General features: G+C 43.6%; 2 protein-coding genes across 3 annotated transcripts in view; both read right to left on the bottom strand.

Moving 5' to 3' along the window:
• Positions 1-19668, bottom strand: part of MAML1 (mastermind like transcriptional coactivator 1) — a 46405-nt gene extending 26737 nt beyond the window's left edge. Inside the window, exon 1 of the mRNA XM_081233519.1 lies at positions 19073-19668. Within this exon, the coding sequence (XP_081089645.1) occupies positions 19073-19399 (327 nt within the window). The 5' untranslated portion in view covers positions 19400-19668. The remainder of the gene's footprint in view (positions 1-19072) is intronic.
• A 2351-nt stretch (positions 19669-22019) lies between these two features.
• CANX (calnexin) overlaps positions 22020-26769 on the bottom strand; it is a 29522-nt gene continuing 24772 nt past the window's right edge. The window contains exons 13-15 of one of the 2 annotated variants that reach the window (XM_081233130.1): positions 26234-26360; positions 25972-26051; positions 22020-24183 (exon numbers count right to left, since the gene is read on the bottom strand). In XM_081233130.1, coding sequence (XP_081089256.1) covers positions 24130-24183; positions 25972-26051; positions 26234-26360 — 261 coding nt within the window. In that variant the 3' untranslated portion in view covers positions 22020-24129. Of the gene's footprint in view, positions 24184-25791; positions 26052-26233; positions 26361-26769 lie in introns of those variants that run through there. The other variant, XM_081233129.1, reaches the window with a different exon arrangement.

The raw sequence follows: 26769 nt of genomic DNA, 5'->3' as shown, positions 1-26769 counted from the left end.
AGCTGAAACCTCAACTCCTCTAGAGCATTTTTTCCCTGGCCACTTACCCCAAACCTTGTCAAGTTCCTTATTCCATCCCTTAGTGCTCTAACAAACCTTTGTACTTGTATTCCATGACGAGTCATACTGTAAATACTAACTGATCTATTTCTCTGCATCTCCCTCCATCCATGGAGGGCAAGAGCCCTGCCCTTTTCACCCCCAGTACCAAGTCCAATGCTCAGCGAGTTACAAGCACCCAATGAACATTTCTAGAATTAACCCTCCCACCTTCCCCATCCCTCCCTTTCACAGTCACTCTACGGTTCTTTAGCCCCGTGGATATTTGTCCTTCAGTTTTGTGGGATCTCTGCCCAATAATGGAGGCAGTACCGGTTCACCTAATCTCCGTAACTACCTGTGGGGTGGGCTTACAGGGAATGGAAAGTGAGTGCTGAACCAGGATTTGAACACAGATCTATTGGATTCAAAGTCAGTTCCCAAAGTTCAACTTCTGTGATTCCTTCAAATGTACCTCTTTTTCACCCCAAAACTTAATGTCTTTACTTGTCAACTCTCTTCTTTCCCTCTTCTCTGAGAGGGAAACAGCTCTCCTTGCAAAGATGAACTCCCTTCAGCTGCACTTCTTGTTCCCTCTGGACCTGCCTCATCTGAGACTTTTCCCCTTCAAATTCTTCCCCTCCCCACCTCAAAAAATAACTTCAACCTGTTCTGTTCGAGAGCAGTGGTTCTCAAAGTGTAGTCCCAGACCAGTAGCATCAGCATCACCTAGGAACCTATTAGAAATGCAAATTCTCAGGCATCAACTTGGGTTAATGAGACCCACTGAGTGAGAAACTTGGGGTTGGGCCAAGGAAACCGTTTTAAAAAGCCCTCCAGGCGTAGTGACATCAAAAATAAACAGGTGAAGCTAATTTTAACAATTTATTTAACCCAATATATTCCACTTCAAATGTAATATTAAAAAAAGATTTTGCATTCTTTTTTGGTACTCAGTTTCAAAATCCAGTACGTATTTTACACTTTTGGCACAATTCAATTTGGACTAGACACACTTCAGGCACTTAACAGCCCTCCGTGGCTGGTGACTACAGTACTGGACAACGCAGCTCTAGAAATTAGCTTTGAACCTAAGTTTTCAGGACAGCACTAAGACGGAAGGGAGCACCCCTAAACCTGCTGCCTGCTTCTGGCAGCAGGCTCCTCACTGCACACAAGGCTCCTGGTCACAGCCTGCCCTCCTGTGTCAGGAAAGCTGAACTTCAACATACCAGGACCCTTTGTGCCTCTGCATGGGCAGCTTCCTGGCTGGGAAGCCTCAACCTTGCCCCTTCTCACTTTCTCCCGAACTGCTTCTCATGATCTCATTCAGGGTATTCAACCAAAATCTACTTAGAGCTCATCAAGCCAGCAACTGTCTGGGCCTTGGGGATATAGCAGGGAAGGAAACAGACAAATCCCTTGCTCTCCTGGAGCCTACATTCCTATCAACTTGTGCTCCCAAGGAAATAAAGCACAGAAAGGGAGTTTGTGGGGGCTTATGATTTTTAAAATGTGCTCAGTAAAGGCCTGAGTGTGAGAAGTTTGAGCCAAAATCTGTGAGAGATGAGTAAGAGGTGCCATCTCTGGAAGAGGGTCCAGGCCTAGGGAACAGTGATACGGAGGCCGAGTGGGAGCGTGCCTAGTGGTGGTGGTGATGGGGAGCCTGAAGTGATGGTGCCAGAGGGGATCCAGGGGGAGGAGAGCGAGCGAGAGAAGGCAGGAAGGATAGGAGCACCAGACTGCACAGGGTCTGTGGGCCCTGGTTAAGGGTTGGTTTTATCCTCAGGTGAGATGGAAAACCTGTGGCAGGGTCCAGCAGGGGAACAAGATCATTCTGGCTGCTGGGCAGAGACCAGATCATAGGAAGATTAGGGAAAACAGGAAGACTGATTAGGAGGCGATAATCCAGGTAAAAGAAACAATGGCTTAGACTGGGGTGGTAGTAGCAGAGGTGGTGGGATGTGGCCAATTCTTTTTTTTTTTTGCATTTTTTTCCGGTGCGCGGGCCTCTCACCGCCATGGCCTCTCCCGCCGCACGCACAGGCCCAGCGGCCATGGCCCACGGGCCCAGCTGCTCCGCGGCACGCGGGATCCTCCCGGACCGGGGCACGAACCCGCGTCCCCTGCATCGGCAGGCGGACCCTCAACCACTGAGCCACCAGGGAAGCCCGCCAATTCTGAATGTATGCTGAAGGTGGAACTGTTGAGGTTTGCTGATAGGGTTTTGCCCGAGGGTCTCTGGGAAAAGAGTGTCCCTGGCAGGCTTGTGTGTGGCTAGGGCACAGTGAGTGATGATAGGTGGCAGCAGAGGTCAGGTTCACTGGTGCTATTCTGATGGACTCTCAGGCTGGCAGTGGGGAGAGGCCATGGGTGTGTGGCGATAAGGATGGAGGTGAGCAGGCAGAGAAGTGGACGTGCCAGGAGCACAGGGAGTTGTGTGGGCACCCCCCTGCACTCAACAGTAAAGAGCACCTAGCGCCCACCTTCCAGTCTTCCTCAGTTCCCAGAGGCGACTGCAGAGTTTGCCACTGGCTTTTCGTGCCACCCTCTAATGTGACACATGTAACACAGCACAGTGATGTCCAGTCCAATCCCGCATCTGTCTCTGTCAGCTCCAAAGGCAGGGTCACTCCCTCATTCACCTCTGCCTTTTCAGCACCAGAACGGGACCTGACTCATTAACACCACTCAGTAAACAGAGCCCTAAATTCTGTTCGTTGGGATTGGCTAGTTTGCCAAACCAGCTCATACCTGATTTGATGAAAAGAGGTAGGTAGGAGATCAAAAACAACAAAATAAAAACAAACATTTAAAAAGAAACCTCCTAAACCAGTAAGAGCTACCATTTATTAGGCATATATTCTGTGCTAGGCAGAGCAACTCTGCAAAGCAGGTATTATCACCATTTCACAGGGAAGGGAACTAAGGCTTGGAGAGGGTAAGGAGAGGAAAGAGGAAGAAGATCAGCAGCAACTGTAGCTCAGAAGCAGTATCAGAGTGTGTGTGTGGAGTGAACATGGGAGTGATAGCTGCTCACATCGTTTTTTAAAATTAATTAATTAATTAGTTTGATTTTGGCTGCATCGGGTCTTCATTGCTGTGCGCGGGCTTTCTCTAGTTGCGGCAAGCGGGGGCTACTCTTCATTGTGGTGCGCAGGCTTCTCATTGTGGTGGCTTCTCCTTGTAGAGCATGGGCTCTAGGTGTGCGGTCTTCAGTAGTTGTGGCAGGTGGGCTCAGTAGTTGTGGCTCGCTGGCTGTAGAGCGCAGGCTCAGTAGCTGTAGTGCACGGGCTTAGTTGTTCCGCGGCATGTGGGATCTTCCCGGAGCAGGGCTCAAACCCGTGTCCCCTGCATTGGCAGGCGGATTCTTTTTTTAAATTAAATTAAATTAAATTATTTGTTTGTTTGCTTGTTTGTTTATTTTTGGCTGTGTTGGGTCTTCGTTTCTGTGCGTGGGCTTTCTCTAGTTGCGGCGAGCGGGGGCCACTCTTCATTGCGGTGTGCGGGCCTCTCACTGTCGCGGCCTCTCTTGTTGCTGAGCACAAGCTCCAGACGCTCAGGCTCAGAAGTTGTGGCTCATGGGCCTAGCTGCTCCGCGGCATGTGGGATCTTCCCAGACCAGGGCTCGAACCCGTGTCCCCTGCATTGGCAGGCAGACTCTCAACCACTGCGCCACCAGGGAAGCCTGCCTGCTCACATCTTAATAATCCTTGAAGGCACAATACAGAACACTGGGGAACATGAGCTGCAAACATCCACCTGCAGCTTCATAACTCCCAGACATGGCTCACTGACTACCATACTAGAGGCTGGTACCATACAGTACACAGAACGCACAAATTCTTAACTCTCCACATAATGACTTAAACAGACGGCACACGTGTGCTCAAGCTGTACAACAGAATCCAACTAATGACACAGATTGTAGACTTTCTAATAAAAATGTTTAGGACAAAAGTGTAAAAAGGTTATATTCTTTTCGCTTATTTCTTTGGTTTTCCATGCATTTGTCAACCCCTGAGTCTATGCCAGTGTTCTACATGTCTCTCGAGATGTGCATTCACATAAGACATTGTCTCTTCATCTTCTGGCGGAGTCTGTCCAGGAGTCCTCTGACAAGCTCTTGTGTGGACTGGCTACTGTCATCCTAAGGTCCCTCTTATCTCATATCTTCTTCCTTCTTGGTTCATTCCTTTGTTTTACGAAACACACTCTCCCATAGCTTCCTAAGAAAAAGCATGTAGATTAATTTTTCACATGTCTGAAAATGTCTTCCTTCTACACATGCCCTTGACTCGTATCTTGTCTGGATAGGTAAGTCCAGCATGGAGATCATTCTTCAGAATTTGGAAGGAACTGCACCACTGTCTTTTAGCTCCCTGTGTTGCTGTTGAGAAATTCTAAGTCATTCAATTTCTTAACATTTGTTCATCAACCTGACTGGGCCATGGGGTGCCCAGATATTTGGTCAAACATTATTGTGGGTGTGGCTATGAAGGTGCTTCTGGATGAAATTAATACTTGCATCAGTAAACCGAGTAAAGCAGATTGCCCTCCTGATTTGGATGGATCCAATCAAGTGGGATCCTGAACAGAATAAAAAGGCTAAGCAAGAAGGAACTCCTCCTGCCTGATTGCCTTGAGTTGAGACATCGTTTTTTTTTCCTGCCTGTGAACTCAAACTGGAACACTGGCTCTTGATGGGGTCTGGAGCATGCCAACATTCCGACTATGGAACTATATAGCATTGGTTCTCCTGGGTCTCCAGCTTGCCAACTGCAGATCTTGGGACTTGTCAGCCTCTGTCACTGTGTGAGCCAGTTCATTACAATAAAACCAATCAATACTCCCCACCCCTCCATATATATATGTCTCCTAATGGTTCTGTTTCTCTGGAGAACACGACTAATATAATAAAGTATGCAAGGCTTTTATGATTTGACATGTTTACATCTCCAGGATTTTTGCTCAATACATCCTTCTCATATTTTTCCTTTGCAATTAAAACCTTTTTGTTGTGAAAGGTATCACACATACACGCATACATCAAGAGTAACAATAAAATGAACACTGTGCATCAACTGCTCAAATTCAGAAACAACAGTACCAGCACTTTAGAACGTTGGCACTCAAAGTATGGTCCCAGGACAGAACTAGCATCACCTGGAAGGTTTAAAAACTGCTGAATCTCAGCCTCCCCCTGCTCTGGCTTAGAATCTGCATTTTAACAGGGTCTCCAACTGATTCCCATGCACATCAGTCTGAGAAGCTCTCCTTAGAAGCCCCTGTATCCCTTCTCTTCAACCCCTGACACAGATATCGAATATCTTGATTTTGTGTTAAGTGCTTTTAATTATAGTTCTACCACCCTCATTTAATCTATCCCCAAACAGCATACCGTCTAGTCTTGAAAAGGGAGGGCAAGCACACACCAGCCATGCAAGGAGCAGGCAGCGCTGATCTCACTGGACAGAGGCTCCAGAAGGAGGTGAGCAGAGCAGTCTTGGGTTAGGGTCTGACTTCTGCTTCTATGGAAGTTGACACGGTCCCCTCTGAGGAAGTTGCAAGCGAGGTCATGAGTGAGTCTTGGGAAACACAGGTTGCTCCACAGTTGGGCGCATGGCAACACATGCAGCATGTAGACCAGGCGCTGGACATGCAGCAGAAGTCTGGTCAGTGAGAGTGGTCTGCTCTGTACTTCTGCTTCTGAGCCCAACGTGGCCTACCTCCCACTCTCAGGGAAAAGCGGAAAACTTCCATGAGTGTCCTTGGCAAAGCATGAAAGGAGAGACATGATCAATACAAGCCATCCTGGTATCACTTATCATCCTCCCCCAAGTGAACCCTTGTCATTTTTTTTTTTGTTGGGTCTCCTGTTTTCTGTATCTAATGTCTTACTCTTTCTTGATTTATTCTTTCAATATTGACGGAGTATTTCTTGCAGTAGCTTCTTAAAAAGGGTGACAGTTAAAAAATTTTTAATCCTCAATTTCTGAAAATGACTTTATTCTATACTCATTCTTGTTGTATACTTTGCCTAGGTATAGAATTCTAGGTTGGTAATCATTTTACTTCAGAATTTCAGCATTGTAACTGTTGTCTTCTTGATTCCTATGGTGCTGCCAAGAAGTCCAAAGATACTCTGATTCTTGATATATGACCTAGTACCCTACCCTCCCCATGATGGAAGTTTGTATCTCTTCTTTAAACTGAATGTTCAGAATTTATAACTGGCGTGGGTCTATTTTCTTCCCCAGTGCTGGGCACAGTGTGCCCTTTTAATCTGGCAACTCATACCCTTAAATTCTCAAATTATTATTATTTTTTAAATATTTTATTTATTTATTTTCCTTATTTTTTTGGCTGCGTCATGTCTTAGTTGCGGCACACGAGATCTTCGTTGAGGCACGTGGGATCTTTTGTTACGGTGCGCAGGTTCTTCATTGCAGCGCTCGGCTTTCTCTCTAGTTGCGACGCTCAGGTTACTTTCTAGCTGTGGTGTGCAGGTTTTCTCACTCTAGTTGTGACATGCAGGCTCGTGGGCGCATGGACTCTGTAGTTGTGGTGTGCAGGCTCCAGAGCACGTGGGCTCTGTAGTTTGCAGCATTCAGGCTCTCTCGTCAGGCTCTCTCGTTGAGGCACGCAAGCTCAATACTGTGGCGTGCGGGCTTAGTTGCCCCACAGCATATGGGACCTTAGTTCCCCGACCAGGGATGGAACCCACGTCCCCTGCATTGGAAGGTGGATTCTTTACCACTGGACAACCAGGGAAGTCCCTCAAATTATTTTTTAAATCATTTCTTTCTTCTAGTAACTTCTATTTTTCAGATGTTCAACCTCCTACACTGGTCCTCTAATTTTCTTCTCTATTTTCGGCTTTGTCTTTTTTTTCTTGACTTTTTGGGAAAATTACTCATATTTCATATGTATAGTTCACACATATATTTCATATTTTTATAATATTTCCAAGATTTTGTTTTCTGAATTAAAAAATTATTGTTTCATAAATACAATATATACCCTTATCCCTCTCATTAATGTCTCATTGGCCAAAGCAAGTCATATATCCAAGCTCCAAATCAAGGAATGGGGATGTATACTCTGCCTGCTCTGAAACTATGGCAAGGGTGTAGGTGTATAATATGACCCAAAGAGTGAAGAACTGAGACCAAACATTTAACCTACCTCCACACAACTAAGGGATATGACTATTCCCATGAATAACAGTGACTCATTTTAGTAGTGATAAGGGATGAAAGTCAGGGGAGAGGTGGAAAAGGGAGGGCATCAGTAGGCAAGAAGATATATAGTTTAAAAGTGCCCCAAGTACAGTAGTTCCCCCTTCTCCATGGGGTTGCACCCCTAGTGGACGCCTGAAACCGGGGACAGTACTGAAATCTATACATTTCACTTAAAGGAAGCACTTTACACTTTCTCTTTGGCCTCTCTGAAGTTCCGGCATCACCACTCTTGTGTTTTGGGGCCATGATTAAGTAAAATGAGGGTTAGATGCACTTAAATACCGTGACTATCAATCTGATAACCCAGATGGCTACTAAGTGACTGAAGGGTGTATAGGGTATACAGCGTCAATATGCTAGCCAAAGGGATGACTCATGTCCCCAGGGGGACAGAGCGCAAGATTTCATCACACTACTCAGAATGGCACCTCAGTTAAAACTTATGAATTATTTCTAAAATCTTCCACTTAATATTTTCGGACAATGGTTGACCTCAGGTAACTGGAACAGTGGAAAGCAAAACTGCAGGTAAGTGGGGACCGCTCTAACTCTGATATACATGACACTCTGCCACAGAGTATCTTTTTTAAAATAAATTTATTTATTTGTTTGTTTTTTTGGCTGTGTTGGGTCTTCATTGCTGTGCACGGGCTTTCTCTAGTTGTGGCCAGTGGGGGCTACTCTTTGTTGTGGTGCACAGGCTTCTCATTGTGGTGGCTTCTCTTGTTGTGGAGCACGGGCTCCAGGCACACAGGCTTCAGTAGTTGTGGCACATATGCTCAGTATTTGTGGCTCACGGGCTCTTGAGCTCAGGTTTAGTAGTTGTGGCGCATGGGCTTAGTTGCTCCATGGCATGTGGGATCTTCCCAGACCAGGGCTCAAACCCGTGTCCCCTGCACTGGCAGGCGGATTCTTAACCAATGCGCCTCTAGGGATGTCCCGATATGCCTTTATTAAGAAGCCCTTATTAGGGACTTCCCTGGTGGTCAAGTGGTTAAGACTCTGTGCTTCCAATGCAGGGGGCACTGGTTCGATCCCTGGTCGTGGAACTAAGATCCCACATGCCAGCAAGGTGTGGCCAATAAATAAATAACTAAAGCCCTTATAATTGCTAAAAATTTTCCGAGCATATGGTTTGGAAAATCAGTTTTTGGCTTGTAATTAATTTTTTAAAAATTGTGGTCACAAATGAACCTATCTATGAAACAGAAGTAGAATCAGGAACATAGGGAATAGATTGGTGGTTGCCAGGGGGTTGGGGGGAGAGGGTTGGATGGGGAGTTTGCGATTAGCAGATGCAAACTGGTATATATACTGGGAACGATATTCTGTATCCTGTGATAAACCATAATGAAAAGGAATATGAAAAAGAATGTATATATCTCTGTACAACTGAGTCACTGTGCTGTACAGCAATAAGTAACACAACACTAATTCAACTACACTTCAAAAATAATTTGTGGTCAAAAACCGTATCATAAAAGTTACCATCTTTTTTATATGTACAGTACAGTAGTGTTAACTATATGCACACTGCTGTGCAACCAATCTCTAGAACTTTTCATCTGGCAAAACTGAAACTCTACGTCCACTGAACAACTCCCACTCTCCCCTTCCCTCCAGCCCCTGGCAACGACCATTCTACTTTGTGTTTCTAAGAGTTTCACTATTTTAGATATCTCAGATAAGTGGAATCATGCAGTATTCCTCTTTCTGCAGTTGGCTTATTTCATTTAGCATAATGTCCTCAAGGTTCATCTATGTTTCAACATACGACAAGATTTCCTTCCTTTTGAAGGCTTAATAATAGTCCACTGTATGTATACACCACATTTTCTTCATCCATTCTTATCTGTCGATGGAAACTCAGATTGCTTCCACCTCTTGGCTATTACGAACAAGGCTGCAATGAACATGGCAGTACAAATCAGGGCCTACTGTCTTACCTCTGTCAACTCCACCTCGGAAATGATCCCAGCCTAAAAACATACAGCTTCTGACTCCCAATTCAGAGCTCCTTCCACAATATCATTCACATTCGTTCAACAGATGCTTGCTGACTGCCAAATATGTGGGAGGTCTGGTGCTAAACTACTGGTCTTGCTCTCAGATTGCTCATAATCTAATGGAGAGTGGCAAACATGCTAATTAAAGCTCAGTGTGGTTGTTCTGGCATAGGTTTAAGTACCTAGCCTGGCTAGAGGAGGGACTTAGGAAAGAGGTCCTAGAGGAGATGGCACATGAGCAGAGTTCTGAATGGTGAGCAGGTGTCAGGCATTATGAGACTAGGGAAGGGCATATGTGTAAAGACATCTAGAGAAATCAGGCCATTTTCAAAGAAGTGCATTCAAAGTATTTTAGGGACCTTGGAGTGTTGCATATGGGTTTCATTCCCATGGTGCCAGATGCCACCCCAATGACATGCTGCTCCAAATGTTCACCGTATACCACAGTCTCTTCTGTTGCTCTGCTAGGCACAATAGTTCTTCACTGACTTAAGGGCCTTGAGCACTTAAATTGCCAAAGTCTGGCCTGCGAGTTGGGATGCTTTGAATTAAGGCAGCAGGAGTGGTGATATTTTTCATTTAAAGACATCATTCTTCCATCCTCAACTAACCAAATAACGTATAGCTCTTCAAATGAATGCTTAATATGAATAAAATACATGCAGGCAACGCACAGTATTTGATGCAGGCAACAAACTCATGACAAGGCTCCATGCTCTTGAACTCTCCCTTAGAATTCAGAAGTGAGATGGTACTCACGGGGTTGTATAGTATTATTTGTATTTGAAAAATGAAGTCAAACTTTTTCTGACAAAAAGCTGATTAACTTGAAAACGGAGACTGAGTTTGCCAATTAGGTAGACATTTTTCATACATTAAACAAGCTACAGTCACAGCTCTAAGGTTTTGATGAAAATATATCTAAAGCAAATAAAAATATTTTATCAAAAAATACTGTATTGGCAAAGGTGTATTGAAATGAAGAGTATTTTGATTTTCCCAACCAATTTTGAGTATATTAGGTTAAACAAGGTCCTTCTAAGTGAAAGAATAACAGGTATAATCAACAATCAGTTGATAAGATTTGGTAAAAGCCTTTGTGTTTCATTTCTCCGTAACTGAGAAAGTGAATGACTGATGACTAGATTATCCTTTTGCAAGTCAGATGGTTTCTAATTCTCTGCTTTCATTAATGTTGAAAGTGTACCAAACCAAGCTGTCGTTTAATTGGTAAATTAATTTTGATGATACATACCACTGTATGATTTTTGGCATACCAACTCAAATTTGAAAAACCTGATTAACATTGGATAATTAAATTTCTTCCTTTCTTTTATACTTATGTGAACAAGGATTACTGGAACTTAAATGTATAAAAACAAACAAAAAATAGGAAAAGAATTAAGAACTGTCATTTTGTCAACAAGTAATATTCATCCACAATTATGTGAACAAATTGAGGTGGGAAAAGCCTCATCCATCTCATTAAGGGAGGCATGTATAGTAAACCTGCACTTTTTTTGCTTACTTATTTATAAAAATTTATAATGTGCTTGTTATTTGTTGTATACTAATTTACTGTAATTCCACTTACTGAAATAAGAAATATATATAACACACAGAACCTATGAATGCTACATACATTCTTTTGTATAAATCGACTTTTTTTTTGGCCATGCTGTGCCGGGCCCTCAGCAGTGAACGTGTGGAGTCCCAACCACTGGACTGCCAGGGAATTCCCTATAAATCAACTTTGAAAAGAGCAAAAAGGGAATTTACTGTGTAGTCATAACCTATAGGAGAAAAGACTCTGCACAAGGATATATATGTGTGTAGGGCTGAATCACTTTGCTGTGTGCCTGAAACTAGCACAGTATTGTAAATCAACTATATACTCTAACAAAAAGAAAGAAAGAAAGAAAGGAAAGGAAAAAGAAATGCAAGTTCCAAGAAAAAGGGATGATTTAACATTTCTATTGGGACTTCCCTGGTGGCACAATGGTTAAGAATCCGCCTGCCAATGCAGGGGACATGAGTTCGAGCCCTGGTCCGGGAAGATCCCACATGCCACGGAGCAACTAAGCCCGTGCGCCACAACTACTGAGCCCACGTGCCACAACTAGTGAAGCCTGCACGCCTAGAGCCCGTGCTCCGCAACAAGAGAAGCCACTGAAATGAGAAGCCCGCGCACCACAACGAAGAGTAGCCCCCGCTCACTGCAGCTAGAGAAAGCCTGCGCACGCAGCAACGAAGACCCAACGCAGCCAAAAATAATAAATTTAAAAAATAGGGACTTCCCTGGTGGCGCAGTCGTTAAGAAACCTCCTGCCAATGCAGGGAACATGGGTTCGAGCCCTGGTCTGGGAAGATCCCACATGCCGCGGAGCAACGAAGCCCATGCGCCACAACTACTGAGCCTGTGCTCTAGAACCCGCGAGCCACAACTACTGAGCCCGCGTGCCACAACTACTGAGCCCACGCGCCTAGAGCCACTGCTCTGCAACAAGAGAAGCCACCGCAATGAGAAGCCCACGCACCGCAACAAAGAGTAGCCCCCGCTCGCCACAACTAGAAAAAGGCCCGCGCGCAGTAAAATAAATTAATTAATTAATAAAAAATAATAAATAAACCTTCTTAAAATAAATAAAATTTCTGTTAAAGAAAAGCATTCTTTAAATGGTTGATGAGAGCATATCACTAAGGTACTCAGATTCTACTGGCGACATTTTAAAAAATGATATAACCATTTTATTTTAAATGCTAAAATTTATAATTCTCTGGAAGTTATATCCTCTGCAACTATAAACAGCATTTTTGCCCTTTTTCTTTTCTCTTTTTAAAATAGTCGATTCACATTAAACATATGTAGCACTTATGTGTTACATAAATTTCTTATTTCATATATTTCACTTAATAAATTGTTACAGTAATTTAATATACAATTGATTAACATAACCAATGCATTATAATTTTTCATAAGCTTAAAAACTTAGGATGAAAAGTTCAAAATGTCAACATAAAAATGTGTGAGGCGGGATTCACAATGTCCCAAAATTATTTAGTCCAAACACCCAGTATCAAACATAAAGCTTTTCGTGTGATATGACTCCTACCTTTCCAGTTTTATCTTCCAGTCTCTCTGGCACTTTAAGCCTTAAATTCAAAGATTTACTCACTGTCATAACTTTGTGCTTTTGCTTAGTTTTCCAAAGGAATCAAAATCCTATTAGATGCCCCCTGATAAGAGCTCAAGTCCGCATGCATATTAGCCTATTAAATGTTTGGAAATGTCCTAAATAAAGGAAACTTATATTTGTTTATCCCAGTGTCACCCAACTTTGCTCAACTCTAGAACTCTTTTAACAGCCCATGAAATTAGCGTTTCATGTAACACCCTTTGGGAAAACATTTGGCAAAATATTAAGACCCATTTTAAAAGTCAAGTCTTTAAAGCTTTCTAAACTTCACCCAAGGGGCATCCCTTTCCTAGTATTCCCACAGGCTTTTCAGCCCTCAACAGGGCTTTGCAATGAACTGTTTACCATCTACTCCCCAACAGACTGCATGACACACAGGTCTGGCACCACCACAATTCCTGGCTCCCAGCAGGAGCTCAATGTTGGTTGAACAAATAACCAACTTAAAGACGGAAATAGAGACTTCCCTGGCGGTCCAAGTGGTTAAGACCCTGCTCTCCCAATGCAGGGGGCACTGGTTCAATCCCTGGTCGGGGAACTAAGATTCCGCATGCTGCAGAGCGTGGCCAAAACAACAACAACAACAACAAAATGCCACAAAACCCAAAAAAACAGGAAATGAAGCAAAGGAGTGGATAATTCCCAAGTTTCTACTTTGGATGACTGGACTAGGGAAAATACTCTGAAGAAACATAAGACTGGCAAGAAAAGGGGAGAGTCCCTTTTGGACATGTGGGAAATCAAAGTGGAAATGTTCAGTAGACAGCTGGATCTGAACCTTGGTAGAGATATCTGGAGAATCTCATTATTATAGGTGATAGACGAAGCCATGAAAGAATCAATGACAGGGACTTCCCTGGCTGTCCAGTGGTTAAGAATCCGCCTTCCAATGCAGGGGATGTGGGTTCGATCACTGGTCGGGGAACTAAGATCCCATATGTCGCGGGGCAACTAAGCCCGCAAGCCACAACTAGAGAGCCCACTGCCACAACTACTGAGCCTGGGCGCCCTGGAGTCCACACACCACAACTAGAGAGAAGCCTGTGCACTTCAACGAAGAACCTGAGCGCCACAGTCTTAAGATCCCGCATGCCGCAACGAATATCCCACGTGCCACAACTAAGACCCGACGCAGCCAAATAAATAAATATTAAAAAAAACAATCAATGACATTAACCCAGGAAAAGAAAACTGAGTGAAAAAAGTAGAGAATATAGTTGGTTGGGGACCATGAATGTTTAAAAAGTGTGCAAAGAAAGTTTCTCAAGCCAAAAAGATTGGAATTCCCTTCAACTCCTCCCGTTTGCCCCCATCCAATCCATTTAGTCCATCGGCAGCCTCTGTCACCTCTGCCTTCAGAAGCTGTCCAGAATCCATCTCCTCCTCTCCATCTGCACTACCACCACCAGCCCCAGCCTAGACACTGCAAAAGCTTTAACTGCAGCCACTCTTGCCCAGACCAATCCCAGACATCCTCCATCTAGCACCAGAATGGCCTTTAAAAAATGTTACATCATGTGATGTTTTTGCTTAAAATCCTGCTATTGCTTCTCACTGCACCTGATCTGATCCTTGCTTACTCATACCAGCTGCATACCTGCTGCTCTGGCCACACTGACCTCCTTTCTGTCTTCATGCAAGCTCAGAAGGTTCCTGCCTCCGAGACTTTGTGCTGGTGGTTCTAACTGGAATGTTCTTTTCTGAAACTTTCAGCTGATTCATAATCTCCTGTCATTCAGGCCAAATTAAGACAAAGCTGCTACTACCATATCTAAAGCTGCTGCTACCAATCACTCAGTATCACATAACGCTTTAAATTTTTTCTTAGCATTTATTATAACTTAAAATTAATTTTAAAAATTATTGATCTCTCTCCATAAGAGCAGAGTTTCAATCTGTCTTGTTCACCGCTGTATCCCCAGCAAGTAAAATGTGCTCTGGCCCACAGTAGGCACTCAAATATTTGTTCCATGAATTAATAAGGGAAAGCAGGAAGGAGACAGAAAAAAAGTCAGAAAGCTGGAAAGAAAATCAGAAGAGAGTAGAAGCTAAGAGAAGAGTCTTAGGAAGGAGGAAGTCAAAAAGAATGATGACTAAGAAGCCACTGAATTTGGTAATTCCATCTTTGGTGTCCTTTAAGGGGGCAGCTTCGGAAAAGTAGAAGAGGTGGAAGGCAGATTACAACGGGGCAATGAGTAAATGGGAAGTGCAGTGGAAAGCGCAAAGGGAAGGAAGGAGATGGAATACTATTTTGAGGGTGAGAAAAGACAAAAGAAAGGAGAATATGTGCTCCTGTTTCAAGCTAAAGGGAAGGACCCAGTGGGAAAGGGGATACTGAAGATAAAAAAGGAAAGATGGTACTATGACAAGGTCGCAAATGTTACAGGAAGAAATGGGATCCTAAAGCCACATTAGTCATCTTTTCTCTAAAATTATCCCACATGATTATAGAACAATGTCTGTTTTATGTTTAGAAATATCTACTCCCTGAAAATAATGTTATTTACATAATTCCTACACAAGTTCGGTCTACAAAATCATTACTAAAATTTCGCACATCTTTTTTTAACTCTTAGAAGGTACACACTGGGTGTTTGGGGTAGAGAGCCATGTCTGCAGTGTTCTCACAGGTGGTTCAGAGAACAAAAGTTTTAGGGAGAAAGAGAAGAGAGAAAGAGGTATGTACGCAAATGATAAAGCAAATGGGGCATGATGATGACAATGGGTAGAATCTAAGAGGAGGGTATGCAGATGTTCTTTGTACTATTTGTGTAGTTATGTACAGATAAAAGTTAAAAAGAGGGAGAAGAAAGAAAAAGAGGAAAGAAGAGAGAAAGGAAGGAAATTACAGATTAACATTTTTCATGAACTTAAATGCAAAAAACCCTCGACAAAATATGAATATTTTGAATCTAGAGATGTATAAAAAGAGTTCTTAAACATAACACCAAAACACAATTCAGAAAAGAAATGAATATAAACTGGATTTTATCAAAATTAAATTTTTCTGTCCTGTTAAAGATCTTCTTAAAAGGATAAAAAGAAAAAGAAAAAAAAAAAGAGAGAGACAGAGAGAGAGAAATACTGCATGCCTAAACTAAGCAGGAAAGGCAACTTCCATGAATGGTTGGCATGCAACCGTCAAATTTCTTGGTAGACTATCACAACGACTTAGGGAGTAAGCAGCAAAAGTGTGACAACAGTGGATAAGGGGTTGTGGCATAAATCTTTATAACATTTTACTAAAAGAGGGATTTCCCTGGTGGTCCAGTGGCTGAGGCTCTGCACTCCCAATTCAGGGGTCCTGGGTTCGAGCCCTGGTCACGGAACTAGATCCCACATGCATGTCTCAACTAAGAAGTCCATGTGCCATGGCAAGGATCCCGTGTGCTGCAACTAAGACCCAGTGCAGCCAAAATAAATAAATATTTTTAAAAAATTTTTTACTAAAAGAAAATGTTCAAGCTATTGTAGAAGACTATTTTCATGACAGAATGAATGTATAAAGTGAATGGATAATTCTCTATTATCTGGCATCCCTAATACAAAGAAGTCAATCTGGACTTCCCTAGTGGCGCAGTGGTTAAGAATCCGCCTGCCAATGCGGGGGACACGGGTTCGATCCCTGGTCCAGGAAGATCCCATATGACGCGGCGCAACTAAGCCTGTGGGCCACAACTACTGAGCCTGCGCGCCACAACTACTGAGCCCACGTGCCACAACTACTGAAGCCCACATGCCTAGAACCCGTGCTCCGCAACGAGAAGCCACCGCAGTGAGAAGCCTGCACACCGCAATGAAGAGTAGTCCCCACTCGCCGCAACTAGAGAAAGCCCAACAATCAGCAATGATGACCCAACACAGCCAAAAATAAATTAATTAAATAAATAAATTTTTTTTTAAAGTCAATCCTGTCATTAGAAAACTACTATTTGGTTTTTAATGAGCACACACAGTATGAAGAAAACCTAATAAGGTAATTCCTTGACAATCAGAGTAGAAAAAAGTCTGAAGCACTGTTTCTTATCCATCTCTAACAGTATCTACAGTAGGAAGATAGTGGTCAAGGTTTTGTTGTGGTGGAATATCCTAAGAAGGAGAATAACACAAGCAGAAGGTGTACTCTACTAGTAATTTGACTTGATCCCTTTTCACTTGTACAAATGTTTTACCGATGGTAAATTTGCTATGAAACGACTGCCTAAGAGTACTACAGGACATTTGGAAAAAAATAAGAATATTCCTTATGTAAGGAATATTAATTAGATCAAATACATACACAGAATTGTCAAAAATAACAATGACTAAGAGGCACTATCTCCCCTCCATTTCTCTGGCAAAGCTGTGCTCTCTCTCCAAGCCAAAATCCTACCAAGGCAAGGACTCTCCCCCTCTCTGAACTGAAGGAGCCACTAAAACGGAACAAGCCACTGTGTTCTTAGTGACACTGATCTTCCATTCCTAAAACCCCAGTCCAAGGCCAAAGAGCTCACCTAGAATCACTTGGAGACTGAAGTGAAAAGGGTCCCTCTTCCTAGTAAGGAGGCTGAAGAGCAATTCCATTCTAAAGTTTAACTCATGAAATCCATGGGTCAAGGTTTAATGTGATAAGTCATCAACATAACATGGCACACCTAATCACCCAAAAGAATGACTGACAGGCCAGACTCAAGTTCTAACACACTCAGAATTAATTTCTCTTCAAACAGCATGTACAATTTCTCTCTAGTAGTTTAGGACTAAAAATATCATAGGGGATCTAAATTCTTTGTCTCTTTAAATAAACAAATGGAATCACTACTAATATACATTCTAGGGGGTGTTCAAGGTAACTATGTGTGTGTAAAATTGAGATTTTTATGAGCTTTCACTATTTACTTACACGGAATTACCACCCACAACTCTTTTTAAAAATTAATTAATTAATTAATTAATTTTTGGCTGTGTTGGGTCTTGTTGCTGCACGTGGGCTTTCTCTAGTTGCGGTGTGCGGGCTTCTCATTGTGGTGGCTTCTCTTGTTGTGGAGCACTGGCTCTAGACACACAGGCTTCAGTAGCTGTGGCACGTGGGCTCAGTAGTTGTGACTCGCAGGCTCTAGAGCGCAGGCTCAATAGTTGTGGCACACGGGCTTAGTTGCGCCGCGGCATGTGGGATCTTCCCGGACCAGGGGTCCAACCCGTGTCCCCTGCATTGGCAGGCAGATTCTTAACCACTGCGCCACCAGGGAAGCCCAACCCCACAACTCTTAAAAGTCTTTCCTTTGACTGTGAGCTCCCCCCTCCCTGTCTCCCAGGGCTTACAGTCTGTTTGCAAGAGATGTCCTAAAGTAGTATGTGACACTGTGCTTAAAATAAATAGCACAGACAATACATTTCCTAAATGCTTTGACAAAGGAGATTCTAACTGCTGAGGGGTAGGGTGGAAACTGGTTTTAAAGAGGAAGATGAGATGGACCTGAAGGATGTCAGGATTCTGAAAGGTGATGGGGGAGGGTCCTGCAGGCAGCCTTTCCATTTATGAAATATTTTTCACATCGACACTCATTTCTTTTGAGTCTTATAAAAATCCTAGAGGAAACCAAACACATCCTCAGTTTACAGACAAGAAAAGTGAGGATGAGAAGACTTGACTATGTAAGACTTGATAACAATAAGCAATGAGATGTCCAGCAGCCCAAGCTAGCGTGGGAGAGAATAAGGAAAATAATTCAACCAGAGCACAGAACTGTGACAGACCTAGCATTTAAAGGGTGAAAGAGACCGAACACCTTAAGACTAATTAGGGAAGAGTACTGCAACAGCCCAGGTGAGACCTTAACAAAGGCATGAATTTAAAAACACACAAATTAAATTGGTAACATTTGTTCTAAACTTTAAATTACCAAGAAAACAACAGCAAGGAACCTTATAATCCGTCTCAGGAAGGAAAACCTCTAACCAACAAATTTCCCAAATATCTACTGAGAATCCAAAGGGCATAATAATTTACCAACAAACTCTAATATCATCAGAGGTTTTAAACAGGCTTATAATGAACACTGGCTTTGTCAACAGTATTGCTGGAATCGCAAATTCACAAATTTCAGGGTTGCCTAAATAAAGAATACCTTTGTACACCTCAATGAGCAGTACGTCTTTACTAAGATTTCCAAAGATTCTTGATTTTCCATGCAGAACAGTTTGGTCAACTAAAGGCCGTTTTATTTCCATATTTAAGCCCTGACCCTGCAAAGAGCAAGGACCCAATGAACATTTGCAGAATAAATGAAGCCACTATCACAGGCAACTTTAATGCCAGTCTGTTCCTTCTCAAAATTTCGGAATCCGGTCTGGAAGAAAAACCTTTCACCGACAGTTCGCCAGCCTTCCCACCCGGGACCTTAATGTAAGCTCCTTAGGGTCATGTTTTCCCAAAGTAACGCCACAGTGCCATTTCCCGCAGATGACAACCGCTCAGTCCCTGCCATGTTAGCCTCCCCCGAGCCAGACCAGAGAAGTTGCGGGCACTGGGGAAGTCTCAAAGGGCCCTGGGTGGCGTCAGGGGCAGCATCTCCCGGGAAAGGGCTGCTCCCCGAGCCCTACTCACCGCGACCGGGAGGCCGTGCTCTGGGCCATCGGCGGCGTCGAGGCGGGGGGCCGGGGCGGGCGCCGGGGCCGGGGCCTGAGCTGGGGCCGGGGCGGGCGGCTGCCGGTGCTTGCCGGCGCGCTTGGCCTTGGCCTGGATGCAGCGCTGGTGGAGGGCGAAGGTGTGCTGGCGCTCGAGCTCCAGGCGCTCGGGCGATACGGCCTCATAGCGGGCCTCGCAGGTGCTGTGGTGGCGCCGGCACAGCTCGATGCGCCGGCGGAGGCGCTCCATGACCGCGCTGTGTCGCGGCAGCGCGAACTCCGCCATGGGGCAGGTGGGCAGCACCATGGGCCGCGGGCTGCACGGGCCGGGCCCGAGGAGGGCCTCTCGGGGCCGGCTGGCACGGCAGGCTCCGCTCCCCGCCGGCTGCCCGGCTGCCTCACGGCCACGCCATGGCCCCGCGAGCTGCGGAGCGGGCTCACGCGCGGCAGGGGTCTTCCTCTGGCCCCGCTCGGCCCAACCCAGGCAGTCGCTCGCTGCCCACCTCAGGCCTCGGCCTGTCCCCGCCGCCCCGGCCCCATTGTTTTCCGCGCCGCCACCGCCGCCGCCATCTTGAAATTGTTTTCAGGGCTCTCGGAAAAGGGCGGGGCTCCGGCAGGCGAAAGCGGCGTCACAGCTGATGAACAGGGACTGCGGCCAATCAGAGAAGGAAGAGCGGGCCGCCCGAGGGGCGGGGCCTAGCACGCAAGAGGCGCGCTGGGGCTGCTCCCGTGCGCAGTTTAAAAGGAACTCTCAAGTGAGGCGGAGGGAAGCAGGTGGGCGGGCTTCAGTCTTCCTCACCCATGTAAGTGACCGACAAGAGCCGGCTCTAAACGCCGCCTCACGCGGACAGGCCCTTCCGGGTCCGCCGCAGAAAGACGGGCAGTCGGCGCGACGTAACCCGCCAGATCCAGACGCTCCTGGCACCATAGCGCTTCATCATTTTATTCCTCCTGTAGCTTCTTAAATGCGGCTTTGATAAGCTAAAAAGTATCCACGGTTTTTCAGTGTCAGCTGTTTTCGTTCGACCTCACGGGTCACATTCAGCCTCACAATTGGTAAGAATTGTACACGGGTGAGGTGAAGGAAGGAAGAGGTTTCTTGCGCTGTTCTGAATCATCGAGACTATATAATCTTCCCTTATATAAAAGTTTGAACAAATTTCAGAAGTTCAATTACTACAACAAAAGCCCTAGCAGACAGGAAGAAGAGGATGTGAAGGAGTCTAGCTCCTTTTCTGGGGGCGGGGTGGGGGGTAGAACTGCAAAGGATGATGCTTCAGTAAAAAAACAGGGAGCCTGGCCTGCAAGCTTTACATTTAAAAGATGGTCTGTTAGGTAAAACTGAGTCTCAACAAAATACAACTAAAGACAATTACAGTCTAGTATTATACCTAGTAGGCAAAGGGAGTGGGAGACTGTAGGGGAAAAAAACAGGAGCAATGAAACTACAGACTGTCTCTGTTGGGCCAAGACAAACTAGAGACAGGTATTGGCACCCTAACTGCTAAAAAGTTAAACAGGAGGTGCCAAAAGGCTGCACAATGAGAGACACCATAAACAGCTCAAACTTTGGTACAGTAACTTATTACTAGGCCAATGAAAATGTTTTACTTTAAAATCAGAAGAAAAAATTGAGTCCTTATTCAAATAGTACTTGTTTTTATACAAATGCAGTAAAAAATACAAGTGGCCCACCAAGGCAAAAGTGCTTAGGGCTCATGAACACCATAACATAGTCTTGCTTTTATCATTCTTCAAACATAAATTTTACACCAGAATTAAATTTCTTTTCTAGTGGGAAAGATAATCGTAACTAGGAGCAGTACATTTTGTGTACTCTTCAGTAAGCAATTCAAAAGCCTAATAATACTGCATAAAAAAGTTATGGCCTAATGTTCAAAAATATCCCTGAAATATGTAGGAATATATAAAAGATGGAGTCTGATTCTGAACAAAGATTTATTTTCTAATAAATGTTTAAAAGTCGAATGGTTCCCATAAATCTCAAAGAATAATCTACAAATTACCATTCCCTTTCTGAGCTGCTATACCTATTATAGAACTGAAACTACTGAACCCCAATCCAGCAGGAAAAGGATGCAAAGCCTACTCTGAATTATATTCAAATCCACGTGGTGAGATGTAGTAATTATTTCACCGTCCATGACAGTTTCTGCATATTAGAAAATTTCATGTAGTAGTCAATTAAACGAAGATCAACCCTCTATTGAACCAGTAAAACACACAAATTGAAGGTTATTATGAAAGAAGGTCAGTCAAAAGCAGATGCTTAACACAGGGCTTTAATGTAATACCATTTAGTAACGCAACAATTTGAGAAAAGTGAAGAGTATTTTATGGATGAGAGAAACTGAGCAACACATCTGATGGAGTGGGCATTTTACAACAATGGGACAAATAACCAGCATGTAAAATCATAATGTAAGTGCCTTTTAAAGAGCTGAAGGGGCTTCCCTGGTGGCGCAGTGGTTGAGAATCCGCCTGCCGATGCAGGGGACACGGGTTCGTGCCCGGGTCTGGGAGGATCCCACATGCTGCCGAGTGGCTGTGCCCGTGAGCCATGGCCGCTGAGCCTGCGCCTCCGGAGCCTATGCTCCGCAGTGGGAGAGGCCACAACAGTGAGAGGCCCGCGTATGCAAAAAAACAAAAAAACAAAAAAAAAAAACACAATCGGTAGTTATTTGGGCTTCCCTGGTGGCGCAGTGGTTGAGGGTCCGCCTGCCGATGCGGGGGACACGGGTTCGTGCCCCGGTCCGGGAGGATCCCGCGTGCCGCGGAGCGGCTGGGCCCGTGGGCCATGGCCGCTGGGCCTGCGCGTCCGGAGCCTGTGCTCCGCGGCGGGGGGGGCCCCGGCAGTGAGGGGCCCGCGCGCTGCAGGAAAAAAAAAAAAAAAAAAAAAAAAAAAAAAAGATTTGAATACTGCTGCTGGTCATTCATTAATGTGTCAGACTTCTAATCAGAAGGCTGCACCTTCCACAAAGAGTGGAAAGAAAACCAAGAAATGACTTTTTGTTTTGTCTTTCTTTTTTTGGACAAACGTTGCTAAATTACCCTTGGAAAGGCAAATGAACAGTCTACTGATTTATACTTGTTATTCCACAGCTCAGCCGGAAGAAACCGTAATGTCAATGGAGGGTGAAGAAGGCAGATTTCTGGAAATGCAATGATCCCACACACTTGCTTCAAGGAGAAACCTGCAGACATATTTTCAGGTCTTGCTAAGTAACTGTTTATTTGCACTCAATACATTTGGGAAAGTCTGCTACATAGCTAAGGTCACTGTGACCACAGAACAACAGATGAAAAGGATAAAGCACTGAACAGTAAGAAAAATGCATCCCACCCTCATAAGAATTTAAGTGAACCAGTAAAAAACTGAAGATAAACAAAATAAACAGATACAGCCTTCATCTTTTACGAATATACTTCCTCCCCAATATCTCCCCAATATAAACACTCTGGAGTGTTTATATATTCAGTGCAAGGAACAGTATCATCGGTACATTTGAAACACCTCTGAAGAAACAATAAAGCTAAAAACAAAATCTAATTCTGAATACGTTTCAGTGTGGTGTAATAATGATGTTATTACACTATAGTGATGGGGGAGAGGCTGATAGCACCCATCTGCATTCCACATGAAAAAGCAAACCTAACATCATTTCTTAAAAATTATACAAGCCATGTACTTAAAAAAAAATTTGAACAGGACTACTTGATCACGTCATTTAAGACAGAACTGTTACATGAACTGCAAATAAAGACTTAAAAGATTTAGCAGCTACAAAAATCAGAAAACTCATGCTAAAAGTCACTCCTCCATAAATACTTTTAGCCTGTGTTCAATTACAGTCAATTCTGAATTGGCTCGCCTCTGGATTAGACTTCTAAAGTCTTTACACGGAGTAAAAGAAGTGGTAAAGATGAAGGACACTATTCTATCGTGTACTTTGACCCTGGAAAGGTGTGGGTCTGCTTAATAAAGGAAGAAGAAACATACACATAATCACAGTAAAGCTTAACACTATGCAGAGCTCATAAGCATTTTCAGCAACGGACTGCAAGCTGCGCTGTGAAGACAATGCATAGCAGAGAAGAAAGCTGGGAATTTGGGGAAATTGAGAAGGTAAAACAGTGTCAACACAGTGGAAGATGTGATGAAAACATCTGCATCTACTCTGGTAGCGTTCCTTAAGAAGCCACCTGCTTGAGAAGGCTGGAGCCCAGACACTCCCAGGGTGTGAAGAATGAATGCCCGAGCGCCACATTATGCCGCCTCCTCCACTAACTGCAAAGCTGTCTGGGAACTGAGCTGTTCCAAAGGCAAAAGAACACACATACTTCATGGCCTAACCAACATCAAGTGAAAAGTTATTTTCTTTTTGTATGTCTATTTTTAATACAATTTTAACAGAACCTTTATATAAATCTGGGCTTCCATCCAATCACTCTCCTCAATTTCCTTAGGAGGAATTGAATAATGGAAGCAAGCAAAACAAGATTATAACCACAAATGACTGCACTTTAAACATTATTATCAATTTTAAGGGACGAAGACACGTGAACGTTTTATAATACCAAACTTAAAAAACAAAATCAGTTACTTCAAATTCAGCCCCCTAGCATTTTTAAAGGTTGGTGTTATTTCTGCATGGACAGATTAATATATTAAATTAAGCCAAGATTTTTAAAGACTGACAAAGTTCTATCACTCTATTTTAAAAAACAAAGATGTTTAAAAACAAAAAAATACAAGTTAGTTGCTTCATGTTACATTTCACAACCATTATGTTAAATGCTTTCTTTCTACAGAAACAGGGTCCTTTATGTCACAACTGCAATTTACTGCTAGATGTTTAAAATTACACGGGCTAGTGTTCAGCTGGAACCTGTTGATGGTGACTCTGGAGGTTTTCTGAGTTTCAACCTAAGATGTGCCAGGTCCTCTCCTAGGACCCACACTTTGCAGGGGAAGGGCAGGGAGAGGAAATCACAGATCAAGTTCTTAAGATTGTTTCACTCTCTTCGCGGCTTTCTGTTTCTTGGTGATCTGTTCAAAATTTCATCCTCCTGTTGGTTGAAAAAACAAGAAATTCACTATAATTAGCATATTTTTTTAAAAAGTAAAAGTTCACCAAGTTTTCAAATGAGCCAGGCCGAGTATAACCCATCTGAGGAAAAACAGGAAAAGAAAAATGATTAGAAGAAAATGCATCAAAAACAATGTTGGCTCAAAGGTGGTGGGATTGTATGTGTTCTAATTCAGTCTTTGTTTTCTAAATCTAACCTATAAGCATTTTCTTTAAAGAGGACCAGACACCAGGCTTTCGCATGTTATCCTGCTTAATCCTGAATAATCCACTGGCCTGTGGACACATTAGTCCCACTTTGAGGCTGAGAAAGCAAAGATTCATCAGGACTGAAGGCTATCGAAGCTGAGTCCCATATAAAACTCAAGACTACAAACCCGGTGCTCTTTCTGCTCTACACACACTTATTGTGTGAGGAAGTTTGGGGAATATGAAAACAGACTGGCCCCTACCTGAAAGAGCTCTGCATTCTAGTTGAGACAGAATACGTCCACTGAAAACATTAACAGCATTGACCTTTATCAATAGAAGGGCAGAGTTGTGGTAGCTGTAAATGGAAACTGGGTAGTTTCCAGAAAGGATCAGAATGAAACAGCAGTGCTTAGAAAAGGGACCTTGGTAAGAAAGGTGTGGACTATTCTCTTTCCTTCATACCTCATATCCAATCCACCAGAAAACCCAGATCAGAAGCTCACATCCTTCTCTCCTATCACCCTGCTCTGAGCCACCATATCTTGCCTGGATTATTAAAGTAATCTCCTAACTAGGCTCCTTGATTCTCCCTGGTCTGTGAAAAACATAGCTGCCAGAGTAATCAGATCTGATCACTCCTTTGCCCCAAAGCCTAGAATGGCTGCCCATTTCACTAGGAGGAAAAGCCAAGCCCCTACAACAGCCTAGGAGGCCTCACCTAATCTGGAGCCTCCCCATGTTCCTTTTCTCCACCCTCTTAATCTACTGACCGTATTGGCCACCTAGACTACCACTTCAGGCCCTTGTACCGGCTGTTCTCTCTGCAAGGAATGCTCTTCCCATGGCCATCTCCATGGCAAAGTCCTTTACCTCTTTCAAGTCTTTGCTCAAATGTCACCTCTCCACTGAGGCCTACCCACCATCTTTAACATTACATACAACCCACCCCGCCTCCAGCATTTCTGATACCTTTTCCTGTACAACTCTTATTTTTCATAGCCCATTGCTTTTTAACATACTGTTCATTTACTTCCTTGTAACGTCTACTGCTTACTGTCTGTTTCCTTCCACTAGAATTTAAGTTCCCCAGACGTAGCGTATCTTTGTCTATCTTCTTCACTAACAATGCCTGGCACACAATGGGTACTCCACAAATATTTACTGAATGAACGAAAGAATGACTCCATCAGCAAGAGGGACAAAAATTCTAGAATGCAGTGATTTGCCCAATAAATATTTTCGAGGGCACAGTGAGGAGAGGGAGATGAGACAGAACTGTAAAATAATCATCTGAAGTTGCCACCTTAGAGAGCATTTTGTTAGTCTTTCCTTACCTTCTGTTTATTACAGAAAACCATTTTCAGCACAGAAAATACTTTTGAGATTCAGATGTAATTTGAAATTGAAAAATTTAGTTTTTTAGTGCTAAGAATTCCACTTTTACAAAATTGGCTGTAATGGAATTTTTACTGCCACAGCCATGGAAAATTATTACCCTATGAAAATACTCTCTACTTAAATGTGCCTTCACTGAGTTGCTTGAAACATTAAGATATACTCTCCCCCTTTCTATTACCTCTGCTTTAGGTTTCCTATCTTCCTCCTCTTGACTGACAGTGCCACCATCTTCTTCAACATCACTTTTTTGCTTCTCTTCTAAGACAGAAGACAAAGTAAAACTGAGCAAAATCTCATACTTGTTTTTGGTAACTAGAAAATCAGCATTAGAACACACCTCTAGAGTCTGAAACAGTCTTGACAGTAACTTGCTTATAAGGGTTTGAAACGTCTTCTTAGGATGTTGGTTTAAAGCAGATATTCTGGGGACTACTTCTTACCAAGTTTCTCTTCACCTTCCTCCTCCTCATCTCCCTTTTCCTTTTCCTCTTCCTTTTCTTCTTCGTCCTCCTTCACATCTGGTTGAGGAGCATCAGTCTTCTTGTACTCCACAGGACTGGCCTGTTTCTGAAATATTCCCCCAAAGCATGACAGTTTTGTCCACATTTTATGTATTACGTTACCATATAATTACTGAAGGCCTATGAGCAAACTTCTGTACAAAGGCTATACGCTGGGGTAGATACAAAGAAATGAGTAAGATGGAATTCCTGCTTGAGAGCTTCCTCTTCAGTGAGCATGTGTATGGTTCAAAGTAGAAGGAACAGTAGAAGCAAAGGGGTCAGGCAGGAATGTGCAAGTCTAACTAGTCAAAGGTGACTGAGGTACAGATATGCAGAATAGTGGTGGGGGATAAGGCTGGAAAGGAAGATCGGGGATCAGGTTACAAGACATCTTGAATGCAAGGTGAAGCATAATCCTCATTTAGTAGAAGTAGAGGGTCTAAACAAAATTTTCTTTGTTTTGATTGCATATA

Source organism: Mesoplodon bidens, assembly GCF_964165515.1.
Source record: "Mesoplodon bidens genome assembly, chromosome: 4".
In the NCBI taxonomy this organism is placed as follows: Eukaryota; Metazoa; Chordata; class Mammalia; order Artiodactyla; family Ziphiidae; genus Mesoplodon; species Mesoplodon bidens.
This window is presented reverse-complemented; position numbering and strand designations above follow the sequence as displayed.